This window comes from Centropristis striata, chromosome 17 (assembly GCF_030273125.1).
Source record: "Centropristis striata isolate RG_2023a ecotype Rhode Island chromosome 17, C.striata_1.0, whole genome shotgun sequence".
NCBI classification, from domain to species: domain Eukaryota; kingdom Metazoa; phylum Chordata; class Actinopteri; order Perciformes; family Serranidae; genus Centropristis; species Centropristis striata.
In genome coordinates this window covers 22,273,562-22,297,401 of record NC_081533.1, presented here as the reverse complement: position 1 = coordinate 22,297,401, position 23,840 = coordinate 22,273,562, and the positions used below count along the sequence as shown (strand labels likewise).

The following is a 23,840-nucleotide window of genomic DNA, read 5'->3' as shown; positions in this document are numbered from 1 at the left end:
CTGTTATCTAATAATATTAGCAAACAAACTGCTTCAGCAAGCAGCAAAAACTCAAGAAACCAAAAAAATCCCACAAGACCAAATCCTGGTATACCAAGCAGATTGACTTTATTTGTATCTTCCATGATAATTAATTGCCATCATCATCGCCAGGACCGCATCAGTTAACAGTGTTATTGCCACCAGCTCCATTACCTTCACTGTCATCATCCACTCAAACGAAATAATTACATTATCTTAAACAGGCCAGTGACAACAGCTATAATCTGGTGTGATATTGACAATCTCATTATCAGTTACATATTAATTAGCTTAAATACTGAGGACATTTTGCTCGACGGTGCTTGAACAGAAAGCCCATTCCTGGCTTTACATGTCACTGTGTAAGACAATAATGCATTGTATGTGACATTATTGTTTGAACTCCATAGAGGCTGCATGTACATAACAACTACATTGTGGTAACAGTTCATTTGTTTGACAGCACACAGGTAATCCAGCAGCATTAAATATTTTGCAGGGAGAAAAAAAAAAAGAGCATCCTGAAGTGTCATGAGACGTGATCATCTCTGGAACTGAGAGATATGCAGCTCTTGCTAAACTGACAAGCTAAGTCACAAGTTTTGGAGTCAAGGTTTAAAGATGAATATAGCTTTTAATAGCTTTATTGTCCAATGGTGATACTCAACTAACAATCAGGTGACACAGCACATTTTTAAGCACTCCATCATACATCTCTCACTCCAATCATCTCCAATTATTTTAAAAATTGACACCAGCTATAATCTGACCCTGATCATAAAATTACCCTTGACACAGACACTGTATATCAGTAGGCTAATAATACTGACACTAATGTGATACCTTAAAGATATTATGTGGAATTCTCAGAAAAGTCTTGTTATAAATGGCACAGGTGGCCATTAAGTTAACTGCAGTGAGTATCCCGATGCTCACACGACATATGAGCAAGCATCCTGGGCATCAGCCAAAAACAGTGACATGATGAACAAGTCTTCCAAACCATATGACGACATAGGTTTTTGGTTTTACTCTCCAATACTACCCACTGGAGCATTTCCTAAATTAGTGTAGTATGTTAAACACAGTTTATTTAGGTTTAGGTAACAAATCTACTTACTTGAGGCAAAAAGTACATGGTTAGCATGTTACAAAAGAGTTAAATAAATGCAAGCAACTGTCGGTTGGAAGTGAGGTAGTTACACAGCTGACGTAACTACCAGAAGTGAGGTAATTACGTAACGAGACACACAAAGTTAGCTGGCTAACCTTAGCTTAGGTTTCAGTTAGCTAGTTGGCCGCCCCTGCCTTGCATCCCTTTTGGCTAGTAGAAATCAATCCTTGCATATATATTATTTTATTTTTTACTGCTAAATCATTGGATAAAATCATGTTAGTATCATGGACTAAGATAGCCAACTAACATATCCAATCAGACAGTATTTTGCTGGCGACAACATTAGCAAGCAAGCTAGTGCTGCACAGTCTTGGTGCTGAAAGGAAGCTAAAGAAAGACAAGGCAACTCTTTTACACTGAAATCAGTCAACAGACTGTAAGAGGCAACCGAGAAAGTTGGGGAAGGTCTTCATTTTAAGTTGCATTACAATTCGTTCACACATTGGCAATACAAAGCGATTAATAGCTGTAAATTTCCTCACATAGTAAAGCTCTGACTGACACATTACAGCCATAGAGAATAATGTGATTATCAGCGTTGGAGTTTTTACATACAGTCATCATGTTGTTGCATGAAGGACAGCAACGACACACAGCTGCTCATTATTCCAGTGCAAAAACAAAGGATTGTGATACATGTATCACACAGATACAAGGCTCAGTATAGCTACATTAGTTTTTGCACAATGAAAAAACTTCTGTTATTCATTATGAAAAGGGCAGCAAAGAAAAGTGTCTGTGGATAATACCAGACAGTAATCTTGGCTGCTATTTTTTAGTTCTGAGGGATATACAGATTTACATTAAAGTGTCTGAGGCCAGAGGTCAAACGAATACCCTGAATTCTGTTTTTGGTCAATTTTACTTCATATCAATGACATTAACTTTGTGTTAAACATAGTCACCAGCTTCTATTTGTTACCTGATAGTTTGTAGTATCCACATTAGACTAACCCAAGTGCTTCTGGAAATCAAAAGTCAAAATGCAGCTGGAATTCATGTGATTTCAAGTCAAACTAATTCTCAACATGTTTTTTTACAGTGTTTGACAAACTCGGTATGACTACTTGAATCATCCCATGACCACAAGAGAAACAGTAACAGTATTGACAACAATACATCGGTCATAATTGCTAGAGAATTTTATAAGATAGTCAAGTGATGATGTTGATAAAAAGGTGGAACATGAGAGCAGAAATTTGTGCCCACGCAAAACAAACAAACTATGCATGGGCACAAAAAACATGTGTATTTTAGAGTGGTAAAAATATTGAGCACAAACCAAACCACCTTCCTCTCTGTCATTTTATTTGTAGTTTGTGTCTTATAGAGCAACAGATAATGAGTTACGCAGTTGAAATGGAGGCTCAGTCAGAAAATGCAAACGCCTTTATCTAACAGTGCTGTCACTTTAATGACTGAAGCTCCCATTGCTTGTGGTTATACGTTCAGAAAGCTGCTGAGCAACATCTACAAGTTCAGCCACAAAGCAGGGATATGGGTAATATTGCTTTGCAACACATTCAGTCACAGTTAAAGGAAAATAATAAAATCAGTGAAGATAAATGCACAATCACACAGGACTGCACTGCTCTCTGCAGGTTTAAACTTTCAGGTTTGTTGCACATCTGCCCACATTCAGTGATGCCACAGCAGGTGCTTTTAATCAGCTGCCAAAGACAAATTACATCACTGACTGAGTGTGTGCAGATGGGGAACATGTTACAAAGAGCAGGACAGCAGCTGTTTTCTACCCTGTTGGATTACCCTCTAAATACAGTACCACATCTCTGTGTTGTCACAATATATAAGGCTTTGCTTCCACCTAGTGGACAAAAACCCGACCAAACATACCACAATGTATAAGACACATTCTAGGTGGATTTACATGAGCTGCACCTGGGCATTTTGCCGATTAAGATCACTTTATAGTAGAGCCCGACCAATTAATCAACCTATATGTTGTTTGAGGTGTGCCAATATCTTTTTTTTACAGAACATATAATGCAGAAAACCAAGCTTGAGGTGATTTACAAATGGTATTGGCTATTTCTTATTCTTTGCAATTTATGGATTCTGAAAAACATTTATTTAGCTAATTACTGTACTTTTATTCATTTTTTAAAATCAGTTTTCATTCTAGAATTGGTTGGTAATTAAATAAATTTGTACGTATAACGCATATAATGTGAAATATTCCTTGATGTAGTTATTTGTTTAAGGAAGCAGCCTTTGCATAGTCATAGTGCAAAACCACTGCACAGTCCACATCGAAAACACAGATCTATTTTCATTGCAGTTCAAAAATGCAATATATCAGCTGAAATATCAATAATTTTTCCCCCTCTCAAATCCGTATTGGCTTTTTAAAGTTCCTATTGGTTGGGCTCTACTTGATAGACATCTATTATTTTTGCTCCTAAGTAAACCCACCCTTTTGTCATTTCGTGCAAATGTTTGGTGCTGTAGCACTCCACCAGTACAGAGCATACTATTGCACATTGTGTGGACCCCTGTACAAGCTGCTATTGTCTATGTGCATGTGTGTGAGCTCAGGCATTTTCTCTGTGATGCTTTATTTTTGTTTTTTGTTGTTTGCTTTGGCATGATGGATGTGTGAAAGACAGCTTGTGTTGACACAGGAATGCAGCATAAACTGAAATCCTGAGCAAAAAAGTTGGCAGCGTTGGACACAAAGGCAACATTGCAGGACAGTTCCATGCTTTCAGTGTGTGTGTGCATGTTTGTGTTAAGACTCTGCATGTGTGGGCCTATTATGGGTATTGGATTAATGTCACTCTAGTCTAAAATAAGCTGTTATAATGGCTGCTTTACTGCTGTGGCTAAACATGCAAGCGCGCATGAGTGTGTGCGTTTGTGTAAGACATCATGGGCACAAAGTTCTCTTGGCACACCTGAAGCGGCTGAGGACACACTTTTGACACTCTGATATAATAAAACACAGTATAAATATCCAGTCACAACACATATGAGTGAAATACAATTTTCTGTTTTAAATAAATACATAAATAAACTAGACTTGCAAGAAAGTATAACTGAGTCCAAATGCCCTACACAATTCAGAATCGGAGGCCTCGGCGATGAAAGCTCATTGAGAAGCCAAGATCGTTGTCTGTCTTACAAAAATAAAAAAAACAAAATAAAAAAAGACATGAGAACATTTCTGAAGCTTACAAAGGCATTTGGATTTTAGACATCACTTAAACAACCTGAAATAATGTCTACTCAAGTATGCAGATGGTATAAAAGTAGCAAATCACTTGTTTTTGATGGCAAAGTATTTCGGTACAAATGTAAAAGCAATCAGATTTTGAATTGGATCTCACTACATTATTTTATAGTGAATGGCTGACTGGTTATACGGACAAATAACAAACGCTGTGATCGGAAATTTGTGTAAGCAACTCAATCAAATAAACACAGAAGTGTGGTCAGTGCTTTTTAGTGCTTCTTTTTGTTAGGGGACATTAATGGAGACGATTTTATCCACAAGTCAAGAGACTGAGATAATGGTAAATAGCTGTAAAAATAATTGTCTTTTAATCTCACATTTTCTTCCTTTCAGTGGCTGTTTAAGCACATCTTTGTCATTTTCCACTTGTCCACTCATATAGAAGCACTTGTCTTTGTTGCTGTCAATTTTCTCCGTCAATTGTCTTCTGTTAATTACTCTGTCCATTTGTTTCCTTGTGCCCACTTCAGCTTGATGTCCCCCAAAGCTAGCGAAGATCCGTGAGCCAGAATCGGTGTGTGTGTGTGTGAATGTGTGTCCCGTACACCAAACCAGGCCAGCACCCGTGCTCTACTTAATCCTTCCAGAAAGTTTCATTGAAAGAACGTTCCCTGCTGTCTCTGCTGAAACCATGTTGGATGTTTACAGTATCCATATTTGTGTGCACGTTCATTAACATGTCTCGACCGTTCCTGAAATGTATCAAGCTTTATTTTTGCTCTGTTTTCAACAGATTTCTCTCCAACTGTATTCTTTAAGTGTGCTTTTCAGTATAATGTCCGACATAAGCAGATAGAGAACGAGGGAGACCCTTCCAACATCACAAAGTGGCTGAAGTGACCTTTGAAGGGCACTATGCAGGAAAGGTTAAGAAATGTTCAGCTAACTACTCTAACTGCTTCTTGCTACTGTAGCAGGTTTAGTGTGCTTTGAAAACTATATGCACTGAGAGTTAAGTTGTCTGTGCCAATTGTCTCCCCTGGGACCTCCACTAAAACATACCAACTATCAAAGTAGGTTAATCCCTATGGATTTTTGTCTACATGTATCTAAAAATATGATGCTGATTGATCATGGATCACTGCCTTTTTGACACTGCATTTTGCAATGGCAAAAATATTTGCTACATAGCTATTCGTCGCTCCTGCACAATAGCTGTTATTAAGATACATGCATCTCTATGCCAGCTAACTTTTACACAATTTATAGTGAGGCGATGTTTCAGAGAGCACTGTTACTTATTTGCATGTGTTTCTTCAAGAGGAGGAGGCAGCAGCATGGCACAATCTGGCCAGATGTATTCTATCACAGGGCTGGGCGTTACTGATCCTGGTGATCATTTTGTTGGTTTTATTTTGATATTGTATGCCAGCTGAGCTCAACAGCTCAAGTTTTACTTCCCATGCAGTCCAATATTACGGACATAAATGAGATAAAGAGGTGATTTTTCATGCCATACAGTATTGTGGTATATAGTACATTAATATTGGAAAAAGATTTACTGGTTATTGTTATTTTTTTCTTCATATTGAGCAAGCTGATCTTTGGGTACAAACTAGAGCACTAGAGCAACTACACAGGTACACCTGGTGGAAATTTTCTTAACATTTTCCTCTTTGTGTGAAAATCACACCCTGTGATAGCAGCTTTTTAATATCTTTAAAAGGACATATTTTGCTCCTCTATGCATTGGGTAAATTCACTGATCAAATTGCCCACATTATTTGCTCATTCTGTTTCTTTGACAATATACAGACATAGCGAGAGGTCATAAAAAACTTCATATAACTGGGAAATATCTGGTTCATAAAATATGATCCTAGAGGAGAAACCTGCGCCTAGAGGAGATGTGATTTGTGGAGTGAGCCGAGATGAAATCTGATCTGAGGAGCAGGGAGAGGTGTATCACATAACCACCACTTTAAAAAGAGGAAAGGGAGGAGCGGAAGAGAGAAGATGGCAGAGGAATAAAAGAGGGAGAGGTTAATGTTGGATGCAGTGGATGTATTTTGGGTACAACACACTCTCACTTCACTTGTAACACAACATCTGCTTATTGCAAAAAAAGATGTTGCACCTAACTTGTCGTGATTCAAAAAAGCAGTGCATGTGTTTTGAGGGCAGAGAGGTGTTGAAAGAATAGAAGAGGTGACAAAATGGAGGGAGGAGAGCAGATGGGAACATGAGAAAAGAGGAGCCGGAAGAAGAGTTTTTTCTATCAGCTCCATATCAGTAATGGATAGAAAGTGGTGCGGAAGCTAATGGTGAAGTGAGGAGTAAGAGGATGCATGAAGAGGAGGGAGGAAATCAATGTTTCTCCTCTTTTATTACGATTACGGTTGCTTGCCAGTTGCTGTGTGAAGTTGTGTAGCAAAGCTTAAAAAGACATGAAAAGGACTGGGACCTGTTTGAATGTTATTTGATTTCCTGGTCAGAATAGCTGCTCGGATGGTGTTTTGTCTGTGTGATTAATCCTTTATATCTATTTTCTCCTCCTCTTGAGTAAATCCTATTGATAACTCTGTCAAATAGAAAACACAATATAGGGTGATCTGCTCTGTCTTGGTCAGTTTTATATTCTACTGCTGCTTTGTCTATTGTTTCTGTGCTGCGCTCCGATACTCCTGGATTTTTAACTCTCCTCTCTTGCCATTTTTTTCACCTTGCCAAATGTCATGTTTACCTCCATCTACTTCTCCTTTCCTCTGTCATCTGAAATATTAAGGGAATTCTTTCCTCTTTCTGCATTTCATCTTTTTAATGAGCCGAATTTGTATTCCACCTATGTGTTCGAATTTTTGTTTCAAGTGTTCAAAATGCCTTTTTCGCAATTCCTCCACTGTTGTTTCTTTTTTTTTTTTTAAATACCTACTACCACTCAGCTGGTTTGGAGTCTCTCCGCTCCTCTCTAACCTGCCATCTTTAGACTCGTTTCTCCTCCCACTCCTGCTCTTGCATAGATATATCTGGAAATAGACATTCCCGTGTTTTCAGTCTTTCTGTTTCTGTCCTACAAAGTATCCAATTGGTCCCTCTCTTTCTCACAATCTGTGAAGCAAAGTCCACAATTGCAAAGATTTTTTCACTTAGACTTCATATTATCCTGCAGTTGCGCTCCCTATCAGCTCTCATCTCCTTCTGAACCTGTGCGTTTCCTGGCTTTCTCCTGTATACTCTCCACCCCTTGTACAGTACATTTCCATTCCCTTTCGACTCCATCATTCGTCTATCCATCATCACTGCCGCCTTTTTCCTCTCTTTCCTTTGTAATTCTGTCTGTCGCAGCTGTTCTTACCTCTTATGCTTTGTTCTGTTGTGAATCCTTTCTTCTTTCTGTGGTTGCTATGCCGTCAACCATCTCTTTTCTTTCAACCTCATTCTGTTCTCATTTCATTTACTCGTCATGTCTATCATATCTCATTTTCCCTAATTCAATGTTCTCTGATCTTTCCTTTGTGTTCAGTGCGTTCTTTCATCTCCCTCGGCCTCTGCCCAGACATTCTTGCTCTTAATGTGTTTGTTTTCTGATCGTCACATGTCGTCGCCAGCGTGGCAGCTCTCCTCTCCGTGTATAATGAGGACGGGAAAGAAGAATGCGTCCTGGTATGATGGAGGACGGTCCCTCCCTCCTCCATCACCCTCCCTGACTTCGACTCCCCCTCCGCTTTCTTGCTCTGCTTCTTCATCTCTCTCTCCTTCTCCTCTTCCCTGTTCCACTCTCCTCTCCTCCTCCTCCTGCTCCTCTTCTTCGTCGTCATCCCCTTCTCCTTCTAGCACTCCTCTGGTCTCCTCGTTGTCCTGTCTGGAACCTAACCCAAGGAATCCTCCACCACCACCTCCTACTCCTCCTCCTCCTCCTCCACTACCTCCTCCGCCTCCACTTCCTCCTCCATCTTCCCTACTTCCTCCCAGCCCTCCTCCCATGCTTCTTGAATGAAACAGACTGTTCTGGCGCCCTCCTCCAAGTCTCCCTAGAGAGAATCCACTTCGACTGAGCACTAACCTTCCTCCTATACCCCCACCTCCCTGCCCTGCTGCCCTGATGCCTGCCACGGTAGCGTTCAGGAGGGCTGTGGTTCCCATAGGGGCCCTTAGCCTGGAAGGAAGACTGGAACTTGATGTGGTCCTCCGACATCGGGGGCAGCTTTGGAGGAGGTAAGCAGAGTTGAAAACAACAGGCAGAGCTAGAGGAGGTGGGTTGGGGCCCTGGCTGGGGGTGGAGACTGTAGGCCCAGAGATGGGTGTAGAAGCGGTAGGGTTTGACCCCCCACTTATGTCTCCTAAGTCCATTAGGAGGGCTTCAGAGTAGCTCGGGACCATCTGTTGGTTACAGCGGATGTGCCACTCCAATTCTGTCATGTCCACCGTGTTGACCCGCGATATGGCTCTGTAACTTGTCCCATTTAGACCGATCCCAATCCCGATTCCTCCTGGGTGGATTCCGTTCTCAGTCCCTCCTTCGACCCCATCCCCTCTTCCTCCTCCGCCTGGCCCTCCTCCCCCGCCATCCTCGTCCTCTCCGAACAGCTTCTCCACATGGTAGTGGACATATGCTGTGCGATACTCTGAAACGACCCGCAGCGGCCATGACAGGAGGAAAGCAGAAGCCAGCCAGAACACCCTGTGCCTAGAAAACCAGGGCTGGTGAGTAGGATCTGGGAACGCCAGGATGTGTTCGCGGAAATCCACATTCTTCAGGTGCATCCCTTCCCTGGCCTCCATGTAGTCGTCAAGTCCCTCGTTTTCCCCGAAGAAGCGAGCTCGCTTGAAGTAAGAGAACATGGAAGAATTAGCGCCAAAACAAATGACGGAGCATCACTTCCAAACCAAATGAGCATTGATTTAAATAACTAAGTTAGTTTGTTGGGTCCCAGTTAATGTTAGTATGGCCATTTACAACTGGCAGATCCACTATGTTTTATTAGCCCACAGGTGGAGGCCAGACCTGGTCAGTGAGAACTGGACTGAACATGTCTTCTACATAGATCATCAGCAGTGTTGGGACTATGTTATTCCACTACTTTTAGTGGTACGCAGAAATGTTAATTGTTTTTTTTGTTTGCTTGTTTTTTTCAAATTAAAAATGCAACTATATTTACTGAAATTTAATCTTTATTACTTAATCATTTTAGTTTTTTTGCCTTGATCATAAACAAAAACACAGCCTGAAGATTGAAGACAATATATTTGATGTTCAAAACTTTTGTTTTTTGTAAAGCTGAATTCTTAATTTGATGCATTCTGTTTTTGTTTGCAACTTTTTTTGAATCAGGGTTGTACCTGTCTTACAATGCAATATAGAATATTATTATATATATTTATTGATCCGGTTATCAGTGCAGGCTTGTGCCACAACAACAATAATAGCTATTTGTGCAATAATAAGAGAATTAAAGCATAAAACAAAAGTTACTTTTAGCAGTAGCAGTACATGATTGGTCATAAAATTGGAATAATTTTGTTTTCAGACACAATCCTTAATTGAGGTTTCATTTTCATCATGATATGTTTGGAAGAGATTCATTAATAAAGTTTTGAGAAGATATACACTTAATTTGTCAATGATATATCAAATTGTCACAATCATTTCATGGAAAGCTGTAAAAAAATATTTTATTCCAACTTTATCAGCAACCGTGTAGTAATAGTTTAAGTAAAGTAAGTCAATTACTTTTGAGAGAGAGTTTAACTAATTATAACACTGATGATAAGCTGATGAGGAAGCTAACATTTTGCTTGCCAGTGTACATTTAAAAACCTTATATAGAGTTCTCTCTATCCTAGAAAAAAGAAAAAAAGTTGGCTGTAAACAAAAGTCAGACTGAGAAGGTGTTTTCAACAAACCCAGGGGGCTAATGTTTGTTAATTAGCCAGCCAGCTACAGTTTAATCTGCCAGCGACAGATCAAATCAATGGTTGCCGTCTGGAAATAAGAACCCTGCTTTGGTTTATCTTGGTCTAAAATCAAACACTGATTGTTTAAAAAAATTAGTACAAAATTTGTTATTGTTCTACCTTGTAATCTGTGCACTTGGTCTGGGCATTTGTTCTTATCTTTTCAAATTTTATGGATAAAACATTCAGTTGAGTTAAATTGTTGAAACCGAACAGAAACTATCATTAATAAGTTATTTTCTGATATCATATCTTACCTGGGTGAGGTAGGCAGCTTCAGCACGTGCACTGGAGAAGCTAAAGAACACAAACATGAGTTAATAACTCACTTAACCCCCAAAGTAATAACCTTCCCCTCCATGTCTTTTGATCAGATGTGGTTAGTGTCTAACCTGAAACACTTGGTGAAGCGGAGGCGAACAGCAGGGTGCAGCTGCAGGTCCAGCAGCTCCTTTGATACGTCTTTGACACCATATCGCGCGTAGTCAAACTCTGAACTGGAGGCGTGCGTGTTCACCCGCTCGTGATACACCTGAGGAAGGACGGAGCAGGGAATAGGTGGAAGGAAGGAGCATGACGGAGGGGAGAATGAGGGAGAAGGAAGGAGAAGAGGAAGGAGAAGAAAAAAAGAATCACATTATTGGGAAGAAATTTTAAAGTTTGAAGACATTTCATATGTTTCATCAACAATAAAGCATGGTTACTAAATAGAATGATATTTTTCTTACTGCACACAGCTGTTTGCACACAGCCCCGCAATATTTCACTAGGAGAAATTAAGATTAGCATAGCAGTTATTATTATAAATTAAAGTTTTACAGTGTAGCTATGAACAATATAAAAAGAATGGAGAGAGAGAAAGTGTTCATGACAAGAAAGGTTCTCTTCACCTGCGTGGTCGTATATGCGTCTCCGTTTCGGTATCTTGTCACCTGCCTGGTCCGCCTCACGTAGTGATAGCTAATGGCCTTCCACCAAATGCAGGGTGTGGCCTGCTGAAGTCTCTGCACACGCTCGTACACTTCCTGTCACAGAATGAAGGAATAATGGGTAACGCTTTATAATAAGGTCCTTGATAACCATTAATTAACAAGTAATAAGGCATTGTTCTCGTTTTAGATCTGGTAGTTGCAAAAAGCATAGTTAACTTATAGTTAACTTGTAATAGATGAGCAATAAAGTATATTTTAATATCAATAAGCAAACAAAATAAGATTAATAAAGGCATGGCAAAGGCATAATGGGTGGGTCATGGGTGTTTGTAATGCCATTATTAACACTTATATAAGCTTATAAACACACAATAATGTTAATAAGCATCTTGTAAGGACTTACTAGGGCCTTATTACTAGTTAATTAATGGTTATTACAAGGACCTTAATATAAAGCGTGACCGAATATTGAAAACATTTTTTTATTACACATTAAAAGGGAATTCCTACATCTGACCTGACTTGAAAAATGTTTATTCTGTAGCCAATTTTGGCCAAAAAATTTCCATCCAAGCAAGCCTGTTAAAATGAGGACTAACAATATATTAAAATATAAAAATGCGTCATTGCCTGAGCACTTCTTTCGGCACAAGCAGAACAATTCAGTTCCTATTATTTGCATGAAGCAGGGCTAAGTCTTTGCAATCTGGTGCAAGTCAGGCCCTGCCAAAGCTAGTATATCGTGTTATGATTTGTCTTTTAATCTCCATTTAGAGCCGTCTCAATCATTGGAAATATGCCATTGACAGTCTGGCCTAATGTGAAAAACAGTAACCACTGTGCTTTCGGAGTAATGTGCTCCTGGAATTCCTGATAACAGACAGAGCAGACCAGGGTAGACAAAAGATAGACTGATACCCCGGGTCAGCTCATTTCCATATGACTGGGCAGGTTTTATTTCAGGAAAGTCAGAAATTGAGAGCAACATCGTGTTCTTGCATCGTAACATGTAAAAATTTTCGACTAAACCAAATCAAACATATGCTGTATTTTTCCTGAGCAGCAACAACTTTACTTGAAAGCATTTTGCTGACACCATCACACTGAACAAGTGTCAGTGAGTAAACACATTCTGCCGTCTAGCTCAAGGTCATTCCTAGAATCCTGCTGCAGCAGTACAGGCTGTTGGCTGTTGAGTTCAGACATTTTTCAAGCTATTAGACCCCCTTGCTAAATACTAAAAGAAAATTTGATGCTTAAACTGGTTTCTACACAGACCTGGAATTCAGCATTAGCCAACATTGCCGTCTTGGAGAAGCAGTGCCAGCACTCGACCAAGTAAACCACATACAGCATGGCAAGGAAGGCCAGGGGGATGTAGACGTAGCCGCTAGAGCACGGACTCTCCAGGTGGGGGATGTCATTATAGTAGGCCGCGGAGGTGGCGCCATCGTCACCGCCGAGAGTTATGGAGGAGGAGCCGAGGACAGGGACGCGGCAGAGAGCGCACCAGGCCAGCGTGGCAAAGCAGCCGTACATGAGGAGGGTCAGGAGGAGGCACTTCCAATGGGACTCCCGGCACAGGGAGGACGCCAGAGACTGTTGGACCGGCCGTTGCTGTGGAGACAGAGGCAGATGTTAAGATGCTACTGACCGCACACTGAGGAAACCAATAATAAAAAGAAAACCAATGAGAAATTTTGAAAGATAAGAAAATGTTTACTTTAGGGACACTCTATCAAAATTAATTTGAGTCAATCTACTATATATATATATATATATATATCTGCCACCACTAGTTGGATTGCCATAATATTTTGCACATTTTGCACAAATTTTGCACATTTTGACATTCATGGTCCTAATGACTGTGGTGATCCCCTGACTCTTCAACAAATATTGGATGGACTGCAATGAAATTTGGGACAGACAATCATATGCCTCACATGATGAATTCAAATGACTTTGGTGATCACCATGGCTTCTTTCCCAGTGCAATCGCTAGGTCAAAATATACATTTGTCCGGTATTTTGGCTTATGACCAAATAGAATGTTCCCATCATCCTCACAACAACTTACTTGCATTATTTGGTATTAAGTACTTTATTCTGTATTAGCAAGTGTAAGGCGTTAATAGATAGTAAACATGGTTAACAATACATCTGCTTAACATCACCATGTTGGCACTGTCTTTGTGAGCATTTAGTTTAAAGCCCCCTGGGCTTCTTTCTATGAAAATGAACCTCACAGCAAAAACAGTTCAGTTTGCAACTGCTTATAGCCACATGCAGTTACAGGAAAATGATTAGTGTCTTCAGAGATCTGAAACTGAAGCACTTTTATAAGAGTGGCATTGAATAATATTTCTTATTTTGTCCTTCGCTTCAAATCATGTCATCTTCATTTACATTCTGGAGGTGTGCATTTGAAAGCACCAGCAGCCCTGGGATAATAAATCCCAAATATGGTTTCTCTTATTTGTTTAAAGTTTTGAAAAGTGCCTCTGCACCTCTTTAATCAGGATCTGTAGCTCACAGTCTAAAAATGTAATTTTCCCTTTGCTTTCTGCTATTGTTCTGCCATCAAGGGATGAGCGAGCACACCATTATCTGTATCTGTGTCTGTATCTGTTCAACCAATAATTATCTGCATCTATATCCATACTTCAAATGGGCAGGATTTAAACCAGAAGTGGGTGTGGCTAAAATAATTAGTTGATCTGAAATTAATATAACCTTCCATATTTATTATTTATTAGAAAACTATTTATAGAAAACCCTCAGAACTGAGCTTCAAATCAACACTTTGGATCATAAGAACAAGATTATTATTTACAGAACGCAGCTACCCAACAGGTTTTTCTTTTATCAAAGGTCTGGATATTGACAGATTATACTCAAATCATAAAAAGGATATTATCTGTACCAAATACTCGGCTAAACCTTACTGTCTGCTGTGTTCTTGGCACCTGCAATATCAATAGTGCATTATCTTTTGTGATCAGTTTAAGGTGCTATCTGTGTATTCATTCTTTGTGAATTTGCCTGTTTAAGCGGTCAACAATTTGCCTTATTTTAAATGATACTTGTTGAGTTACTTGGGTACCGATTGTTGTTATTTCTTTGATTTTTCCTTGCAGAAAGAGTCTGCTTAAAGCTACTAAATCCCTTAGTAAATATCTTTTACAGTCAGTCTTTACGTTTTAAAAATTCGGTCCAATTCTAAGGCTATAAGAGACCTGTAACGTGTTTGATGCAAGTTTCTGCATTCTCATGTTGACAGTCAAGATTATAATAAATAATACAGTATCACAATGTTAATATTTAATCATGCCTGACAGGTGAAAATGATTGAAGCTATGACCATAATAGAAAATGTTTGTTAAGGAGCAACATTGATTATGAATACCTGGTGACCTCACAGTGAGTTTTTAATAATCATAACCTTCCTGTTTGGTAAACAGTATTGTATTTCAAGTGTGTAAGCTGAGGTCTTGAACTAAGGAATGCATTAAACCACCCCTTACTCATCATAGGATAAGTGCTGGAAGTGTAGGAAGCACACACACACACTCACACTCTCACACACACTCTCACACACACACACACACACACACACACACACACACACACAGTTTATGCCCCTCTCTAAGTGCACACTTCGACACAGCCTCACTTGCACTGTGAAGACATCATATTACAGTGCACTCAAACATACACACAAGCATTAATACACAGACATTGATGGTCTAATGTGCCCTTCTTCTTTCTCGTCAACTCTTTCTATCCACGCACACGCCAACATGCACCTTCTCAGCATTGTAATGCAGGCAGCAAAGAGTATGTGAATAATTTAGATGAGAACGATACTTCTAGACGGTTCTCTAGCTAACTGACTCCAATCCGACATCAGCAGCATAACACTGCTGCTTCAATTCTTGTGTGTGTGGATGAAGGAGGGCGGATAAAGGATGTGTGCCAAAAGGAAAAAAAAGCTTGTGTATTATGTATGTTTTATATCACAGAAACATAAAAAGAGAGAGGGAAACAGTTAACACACACCTGAGCAGTTTCGTGTGTTATTTGTGCATGTGTCCTCTCCATGTTGTTATGCTCTCCCTCTGCTGTATGCGACAAGGCAAAAGAGCAACAAATCAGATGACAAAAAAAAAGATGGGATGACACCAGTGTCCTCTCCTCCTCTCAGCCAAGTCTGCCTGTCCTGTCAGCACATACGCCCCCACCCACCCCTTATCTCTCACTCCTTCAATGCAGCCACAATTTGCCATCCACTAGCATATTTGGCTGGCTGCGACACACACTGCCTTTCTTTTTTTTTACTACTGTACGTCAAGGGCAAGTAGGTGAAGGCAGCGTGAAGGGCACCCACACTTCACCAGTCCAGCAGCACTCTGCAGAAGCCCCCAAAACATCCAACTGCACATGTTTTTGCTTTCTGTTTGCCTTTTCGCTCCACAACGTCTTTCCTTTCCTTACGTAATCGTCTTTCTCCTTCCCCGAATCTTCCCTCCCACCTCCTAAGCATTTACTCGCCAATCCCAACCTCAGTCTCTCCTCCCCTTCGTCCTCACCCCTCTGTTACATCCTCTCTGAAAGTCTGTCTCTAAGTGGATTGATTGGGCTAAAAGTGTAGTGTAGAGAGAGGGAGGGAGGGGAGCGTGAGAGACAGAGAAACGGTCATGAACTTTTCATGAATGCAAGTATGAAAGGCAGCAAAATAAGATAGAGGGAGAGGAGAAGAGACTAAAGAGAAGGCAGCCGTGACAGACTGCACCTTTCTCCAGAGGACTCTGCTGCCAAAATCCATGCTTCTCCTTCCTCTCCTCCCCTCCCTGACTGTCCGTCTCATTTTGTCTTGCTGGCTCCAATTCTCCCCTGTCCTTTTTCGTCTTACCTTGTGCAAATGAATGTTGCCAAAAAAAGAGAATATTCTCGCAATAAAACAAAAACAGCATGGGTTTCGACTGACATTTTCATCAAGCCTTTGCAGCTGTTGTGTGCCCAGTGAGAGGAAAATCAGCCCCAAGACAGGAGTCAAATTATTCCTGTATGCACTTATGTCAATCACTATTTGCCACTACGAGCAGTTCTCTCTCCCATAGGTAAAGACCAGACCTGCTAAAACATTCACACTGAGAGACAGAGCCTGGGGATGCTCTTAAACTAGTGGGCATACAATGATACCACACAAAGTAAAGTCCAGGGTAAAGTTTTTTTATGTAGAGCACGAGGAAATATCAGCTCTCATTCCATCATCAGCTCTAAATGACGCTAGCAGTTTACAGTAATAGGACTGCTAAATCAGACTGAGGGTTCATTTTGATTATTGCATAGTAGCTCATTGAACATCAAGTTACACACCCATCAACAATGCATACATAGTGCAAAATCAAACTGCATTGTAAACAGCAGACTGGACTGTTTTGTTCAAGAGACTGACTATTATGGAGCAGAAGCAACACAAAAATAAGAAAAGCTACCACCAACCCTTCCTATGCCATTGTAATTATTATATATTATTATCTTTGGGATGCGTTGATCCAACTTTTATCTTCAGTTTGTTCAGGCATACACACATTACATTACTGGACCATCCTGACTGTTGTTTTGCTTTCATTACTTTAATAGAAATAACCCCCATTTAGTTTATTATATAAATGCCGAGATTCATCACATAAAAAAACTCAAATTTGTGAAATACAAGCATGTCTAGAGTGGCCATGATCCGCACTGGGGTTACAGCTGCTGCACTCGAGTCAATTAGAACTCAAAGTGTGTCCTCCATTCAACAGCAGCAGCACAATCACAGCAGTGTCGCAGGAGTCAGATTTCACTTATGGCGTGCTAGGTTCAAAGCAAAGAACAAAAACACCTATTTAGCAATATTTCAGATTTGAACCCAATCGAGGAATATAATATTTTGTCAAATGTCCGGTGTTATCTAAGTTTATTAACCGGTGGGAAAATGTCCTCACCATGGCATCCCTACCAGATGTCAATTCCAATACCCCAACTCAGGGTATCTGCTGTACCATTTAGAAATTTGAAAAGAACCTGTATTTAATGTGGACTGGATATGACACGGCCAATACCTGGTCAACTCTCTGAGACCGGTGGGAATGCTGGTGATCCCACCCGACATACTGTCTTTACGAGACTGCAGCAGGCTCAGTTTTAATGCTGAGGAAGGAAGGGGCGCTGAATAACACTCCAAAGTTAGACTACATTTTGGCAAGGTAAAAAATGACATGGCCATTTTCAAAGGGGTCCCTTGACCTCTGGATAAAAGTGGGTTCTATCAGTATTGGTAGAGTAGCCAACTTTATTCTAATCTCTTTGGGTTTGTAGCAAAAAAGTAGGTTTTCACATGAAGTATGGAGTATGTGTTATTTTTCCTTATTGCATTGCAATATTAATGTATATGTGGTTCATAAACTGTCTTGAAATTGCTGGTTGATGTTAGTCCCCATAGTAGCATTTCATTGTAATGTGAGCATCTTTTCAAACTTGACCTCACTGTATAAAATGACCTCTAGGTTAAGCACAGCCTCATGACACTTTACAACCACAAACTAGAGACTTAGAGCTTTCAGAGGATATATGACTTTTCCAAGTATATTGACAGTAAGGGGGGTTGTGAGCAAAATGCTTGCCATTCAATTGCCAAAAAATGCAATTCTTGCAGAAATCTCCAAAATGTCAAACATTTTTAAGGGAATTTTCTATGGTGTCCCTCAAGGTTATGGTGGACGTGAGCAGGCAGCCCAGCCAGCAGGGGCAGGGTTAGGGCTAGCACCTAAACAAAAACACCTACACACCAAAACACCTACACACAGAGAATAAGACAATAATAATATCCAAAACACAAGATTCACTCTAAATGGGTCTTTGACATGGGAAATACATTCAGGCTGCTAATACATACAAAAACAGCAAAAAATATATATTGAAAAAAAGCCACATCTTGTCACTGTGTGACAGTCAAGCTATGATCTGATTTGAGGAATTGTTCTATAAGATGTGATCACTATATAATACTGGTGAACAGAGGCAGTGAACTGGTGAAAATGGGGATGCACTTTTGGCCCAATAAGTAGTTTCTATAACACACCTCCTGGTGCATAATTCGACAGCTTTTTGGTCGTGTCATGATTCTCTTTCTGTTGCAGCTGCCTGTGTTGAGGCTTGGCTGTAACAGATCAAAGGCAAAGCTCACTCTCCTTGAAATCATTATGAAAAGAAATCTATATAGCCTAGTCTGGAGGGTGTCAGCTTTCATTTTTGTCATACTTGAAGTTTAGACCGCCCTTCTTGCAAGCTCTTTTGAAAGGGGTTGATGCAGGGTGGTACTTACATGACAAATTCTTCATTAATGTTTCATTAATAACTTAAATTCGGTGCCTGCATTTGCATAAAACACATCATTTATCCGGCAAGATTTTGCTGGGCTGAAAGTGCTGATACTTTGTCATACTGCCTCTATATTCTATATATATTCCTTGGCATCCACAGTCACTAGAGACAGCTGTCTGAAGAAGAGCCCACATAGCTGGCATCGATCCTTGACCACAGGTTTTGTTTTTTGGACATGTATAACACACCGTTGTTTTCAAAGACACATTTCAGAACATTGCTTGGATTCTGCAGATCCAGAGCATACTGTAGTTATTTCCTGCCTCTACATAAACTGAAATCGACAGAGCTTTTTCATTAATAGGATTTGCTTCGGCCAGTAAATGTCTCTGAATTCAATCATTGGGCTATAATCTGGTCTTGTACCATTTGCTGTAATATGGTGCTATAACTGTGCAATTCAGCCGCATAGTTGCTCGCTCTTTGAACGTCTGTGTGCACAGGTCAAATGTGAGTCTTACTCTCACTATTTCACTCACATAAGGGTCAACATTATGCTCCGATAGTGGAGCTAGCTAGGGCAACATCTGTCTACAGTCCTGCCTACTGTATGTAAAGCTAATTGCCCCTACACATAAGCACTTTCTTTCACATTGGAGCACTTTGCAGGGGTGTTTTTCTTTACAAAGGTGTCTATTAGAAAACGTGTATTCCTCTCTCTCCCTGTGTTTCTGCACATACTGATTCAGCTGGTTAGGTGTGACTGGAGCAGCTATAATTAGCAATCCTCGCATGTGGGTGGCAAATGAAGTGAGGAAGTGAGGACAGGAAAATGTGCTTTTGATGCCTGCAGTACACTGCTAAAAATTATATGTAATTTCATCACGTTTGGAGGGAGTAATTTAGGAAGCAAGGTTTCTACTACTTATGTTGCAAAAGTAAATAAGTCCCAAGCACTTAGTGTGTTAGGAAATAAAATGTTTCATTATACGTTTACTCTGATAAAATATTATTACTCTATTAGAGATGATTTGTTTTAGACGGTGTTCATTTGAGACTAATTATCCACCAACACCAATCAGCAGGTAACATGTGGATCATTGAAAGCAGAAGTCAATTTGCATGTTAGCCCACATCAGTCTAATTACTGTAGATGAAAATGTTCACAGTGGAATAACTTCAGCAACTCCAGCATGCAAAATCTACTAATTCTACATTCCATCGGTATGATCAGTAATTTCATGTTTTGCCAATATATGGCGAAAAAAAAGTCACACTGTTAGAACATTATGATATCTCATTTACTTACTTTGCTCATGACAAAAGCAAGAGCCTATTACCAGCTAGAATTAGGAGATAAGGAGTTAATTTTAAGAAATATTAGAAAGTAAATCTCATTCTGATGTTTAATGTTCATTATCCTTAACCACTTATCCAAACTCAGGTCGAAGGGGGGGCAGGAGCCAATCCCAGCTGATATTGGGCGAGAGGTGGGGTACACACTGGACAGGTTGCCAGACTCTCACAGGGCTGACACATTTAGACAGACAACCATTCTAGCTCTCATTCACCCCTACGGGCAATTTAGAGTCTCCAGTTAAACCTAAGCTGCATGTCTTTGGACTGTGGGAGGAAGCCTGAGGACCTGAAGAGAACCCACACTGACAAGGGTAGAACATGTTTAACATTTAAATTTTATGTAATCAACAATTAATTCTGAACATGTGTAAAGCAGAGTGATATTTATGGCAACATTTCAATGTTGCCTTACTGAATATAAGCACTGAAATATCTGCTGCTGACAGTTAAACATACGGTATGAATATGGAAGGGCTTATTTAAAGAGGCATTGCTTTGCATTTGAGTCAGCAGGGATTTACAACAGGCAAAAACTTGGTCAGTGTTCAATTTTAAATCAAGTGTTTTACTTTTGAACATCACTACAACACAGCAAAGCAACATAATATGTCCACTCCGTTCCATAATACTCCATGCTTCATATCACCCACTCCTGTTTAGCAATTCTTATTAATCTCATGGAACACAAATTTTCTGTTAGTAAACCTAATCGCGGTTGTACACATTGTTGGCTTGCTTCATGATGGCAGCTGTAAAATACTGTTATCATTTATTATTGCAGCCTGCCTTCACGCTGGATTTGATAGCTATTCCCCATTAACAGTCAACATGTTCATTTTTGTGTATATGCATACTTTCATTTAAGGTTTGCACAATTCTATAGAAAATGACAAGTAGGATTTCTCAAATAAGAAATGGGCTTCTCCTTATGTGGAAGTGATTCTTGGGGAAACCCTTTTTTTTGTCCAGTGTGTTGGTGACGAGGCACTGTACAGTACTTGTATGACTCAGTGGTAGGAATTATCAGTTGTTTGTCTTTTTCTAATATGTAACAACAGCAGGGCTGGGCTTTTATTTGAATGTTTCTTTTCAATAAGATAATTGAGATAAAATGATTATTGTGCTGCATTCTGCTTCACAAAAGTAGATACTTTTGAAATAGACAGCTGAAAAGGTATCAGTAGAAGCATAACATTTCTGTCAAAATGAGGGTTTGATTTTTTTCCCTCTCCCATTACAAGATGTTTTTTTATTGATTCTAAATTTAGCTTGTTATTCTTTTGGCACTTTCATCATGTGTCACACACATTACACTAGATTTGTTTGTCCCTGCCTCTGTCTGAGCACAGTTGTTGATGTAATGCAGTATTGCCGTATTGTTATTGATGAAACGTGCAAAGAAGGTAGCAATCGCTTGTTGTGATGCATCAGACCTCTTGGCTAATGGACACACGTGCATAGAGAGATGTATGAATCAAACATGTGATTTTAATATTAATAAACTGACAGTGAGTGAATAAAGTTAGGTGAGACATGAGTGCGCAAATGTTTGAGAGAGGGAGAGTCAAAGAGAAAGAGGGAGGAAGATAAAGCTGTATACTCCATGACAGGCAAATCTAAAACAGGAAGGAGACCAAGAGGGCAAGATGAGAGAGAGTAATGGAGGCAGAGAACACATGACTGAATTCATTGCATTACATTGCACTGTCTGCACTGCAGGCATGGATAAAGACAGACATAAGTGCTGGAATAAAGTGAAAGGCATCATTTAACGGGCTTAAGACTCTACATATTACGTGCTGCTGTCTTTAAATTCCCACAAGCCAACTGCCAAATGCTTCATGCTGTCAATTTTATTAGCAATCTCTGGTTAGGCTACTTATATGTTATGAAAAAGTAGACAGGGAAGAAATATATAAAACCATAGTCTGTTAAAGAAATAGAGGAGGTTCATGTCTTGAGGGGGGCAAGACATTTAAAGCTCATTGAGTTTAAACTGTTAGTCAATTAATCGACCATTCAATCAACAGTGAATTAAGGTTTGCCAGAAGGAAAAGGCCTAGGATGTGAATGTATCATGTGAGAATTTGCTGCTCAGGGAAATTTTGATGCTTATTTCAAATATTTTTTTGATATCTTATAGACAAGTAATAATCAAATAATAAAAAAGTCTGATTAAAGGAAAATGAAAATAATAGTTGGAGTGCTACAGCTCATTTGGAAGGTGTGACCAAGTTTGAACCCCATCGCTACTGCTCCTTGTACCACCAAACAATCTGATCCACTGGTAAAGATATTGGTTACTTCCTCCTTAGCAGTAGCCCTGTCTTTATATAGCATTTAACTACATGCATGCACAACTCCGCTCTTCCTCTAAGGGTTTAAGACCGTCATCATGTTAAATAGTGCAATTGGGAATGGTGGTGAGAAGACAGCGTGTCCATGGTTACTTTTTCCTGGCATCTGACTTACGTAATGTTTTATCATGCAAAGCCTACTCTATTTTTGTTGATTTTTCATTATAAAGATGACGTGCTTCTCAAGTATTGAAGGAGTACAGGAAGCGGTTGGAGAGCTTATATGCTACATAAAACTTCCTTTCAAACATGGATTTATGGTGTCTCTTTGAACTAGATGGCATTTCCCTGTGTAAGCACTTACATTATAATGGTTCAGGAAACAGAAAAGGACATCAGAGGAGGTATAGTAGATTTACTTTTGGGGAGACGTGTATAAGGGCAGTGATATCTGCTTAGGAGTTTGGTATGTCATCAAGGAATTTGCCAAACTTGAATCAAATTGCATTGCTGGGTGGACATAGCCTACATTATAAATAGCAGGTCCCTGTAAGAAACACTGTTTGGTGAAAATAAATAAGCTCACCGGTTGGAGGTGTTATTCTCTGTTCTCACCATTCACATTGTGTCAGTGTAATTTTGGCTGAAAGGTGGGTGTGTGGGTAAACTGTGATGTCACCCTCTAGTGTATTTCAGTTGTGTCAGCTGGTAAATGGACATACTCTACTATGCTGGAAAAAAAACATCTCTCCCAGGAGCAACACATCATACAGCGTTGAGAGACGTATCACATCAATACCGGGGCTTTGTGTGTAGACAGGGATTTAGGGTTCCCTCCCCTCTCTGTTTACCTAAACCACAGCCTAATCTCCATTCATACTAAAGCCAAGGTCCTGTCCCGTGTCCTTGCTCTGACACAAAGCATGAAGGACTTCTGAGGAAAAACGTGACTTCTTCGCGTTAACAACAGCAGAGACATTTCTTGTCAATGAAAGACCAGGAGTCTGCACAGTATGTCATACATGATGCAGAAGTCATGGGTCGTTTGGGAACGACCAGCAATAATATAAAAACAGATGGTGGTTCTTGAAGGGGAGGAATATGCGCAACTTTACACTAACTGGACTTTCTATCCGCGCATTAAAAACTGTGTACACGTAGAGACAGACGGAAACATTTAGAAAATGTCCTTGCTTACCTGCTCTCGTCCTGACCCTTCCTCCAAAATGGGCTCTTCTGCGGTGGCCGTCTCCTCCTCCGTCTGCATTTTCCCTCTTGCCACTCCTTCCTTCTTTAGAACCGGGCACAGGCAGCTCCCACCCCGGTAACGTCCGAAGGCAGGGACCTCCCCGGCGGAGCAGCAAGCTCGGTCACCCCATCCGCCGCAAGTCGGTATCCAATTTCACGATGGCGGGGCCTGCGGCAAATAAGCATCATCTACTCCAGATTTAGCGGCACCCTCTGCTTTCTTTCTGTATCTTCTTCCCTTTGCCCCGCTCAGTGTTTCTCCTCTATCCGCTCCATCCCTGGCC

At 40.1% G+C, this 23,840-nt stretch overlaps 1 protein-coding gene across 1 annotated transcript; it reads right to left on the bottom strand.

The window, feature by feature from the left end:
• Window positions 1-83: 83 nt before the first annotated feature.
• On the bottom strand, window positions 84-23,810 carry LOC131989595 (transmembrane protein 151A). Its single transcript, XM_059354866.1, has 6 exons — window positions 23,507-23,810; window positions 12,557-12,895; window positions 11,237-11,371; window positions 10,739-10,878; window positions 10,604-10,643; window positions 84-9,215 (listed from the first exon to the last, which is right to left on the bottom strand). The coding sequence occupies exons 1-6, from the start codon at window positions 23,573-23,575 to the stop codon at window positions 7,983-7,985; spliced, it is 1,956 nt and encodes a 651-aa protein (XP_059210849.1). The 5' UTR covers window positions 23,576-23,810; the 3' UTR covers window positions 84-7,982.
• Window positions 23,811-23,840: the final 30 nt, after the last annotated feature.

Excerpts from the sequence above, each read along its gene's own strand:
- LOC131989595 (XM_059354866.1), bottom strand. The coding sequence starts at position 23,575 with ATGCAGACGGAGGAGGAGACGGCCACCGCAGAAGAGCCCATTTTGGAG. Across the intron at positions 10,879-11,236 it reads ACGCATATACGACCACGCAG|GTGTATCACGAGCGGGTGAA; the intron begins GTGAAGAGAACC and ends GTCCTTCCTCAG. Across the intron at positions 10,644-10,738 it reads CGCTTCACCAAGTGTTTCAG|CTTCTCCAGTGCACGTGCTG; the intron begins GTTAGACACTAA and ends TGTGTTCTTTAG.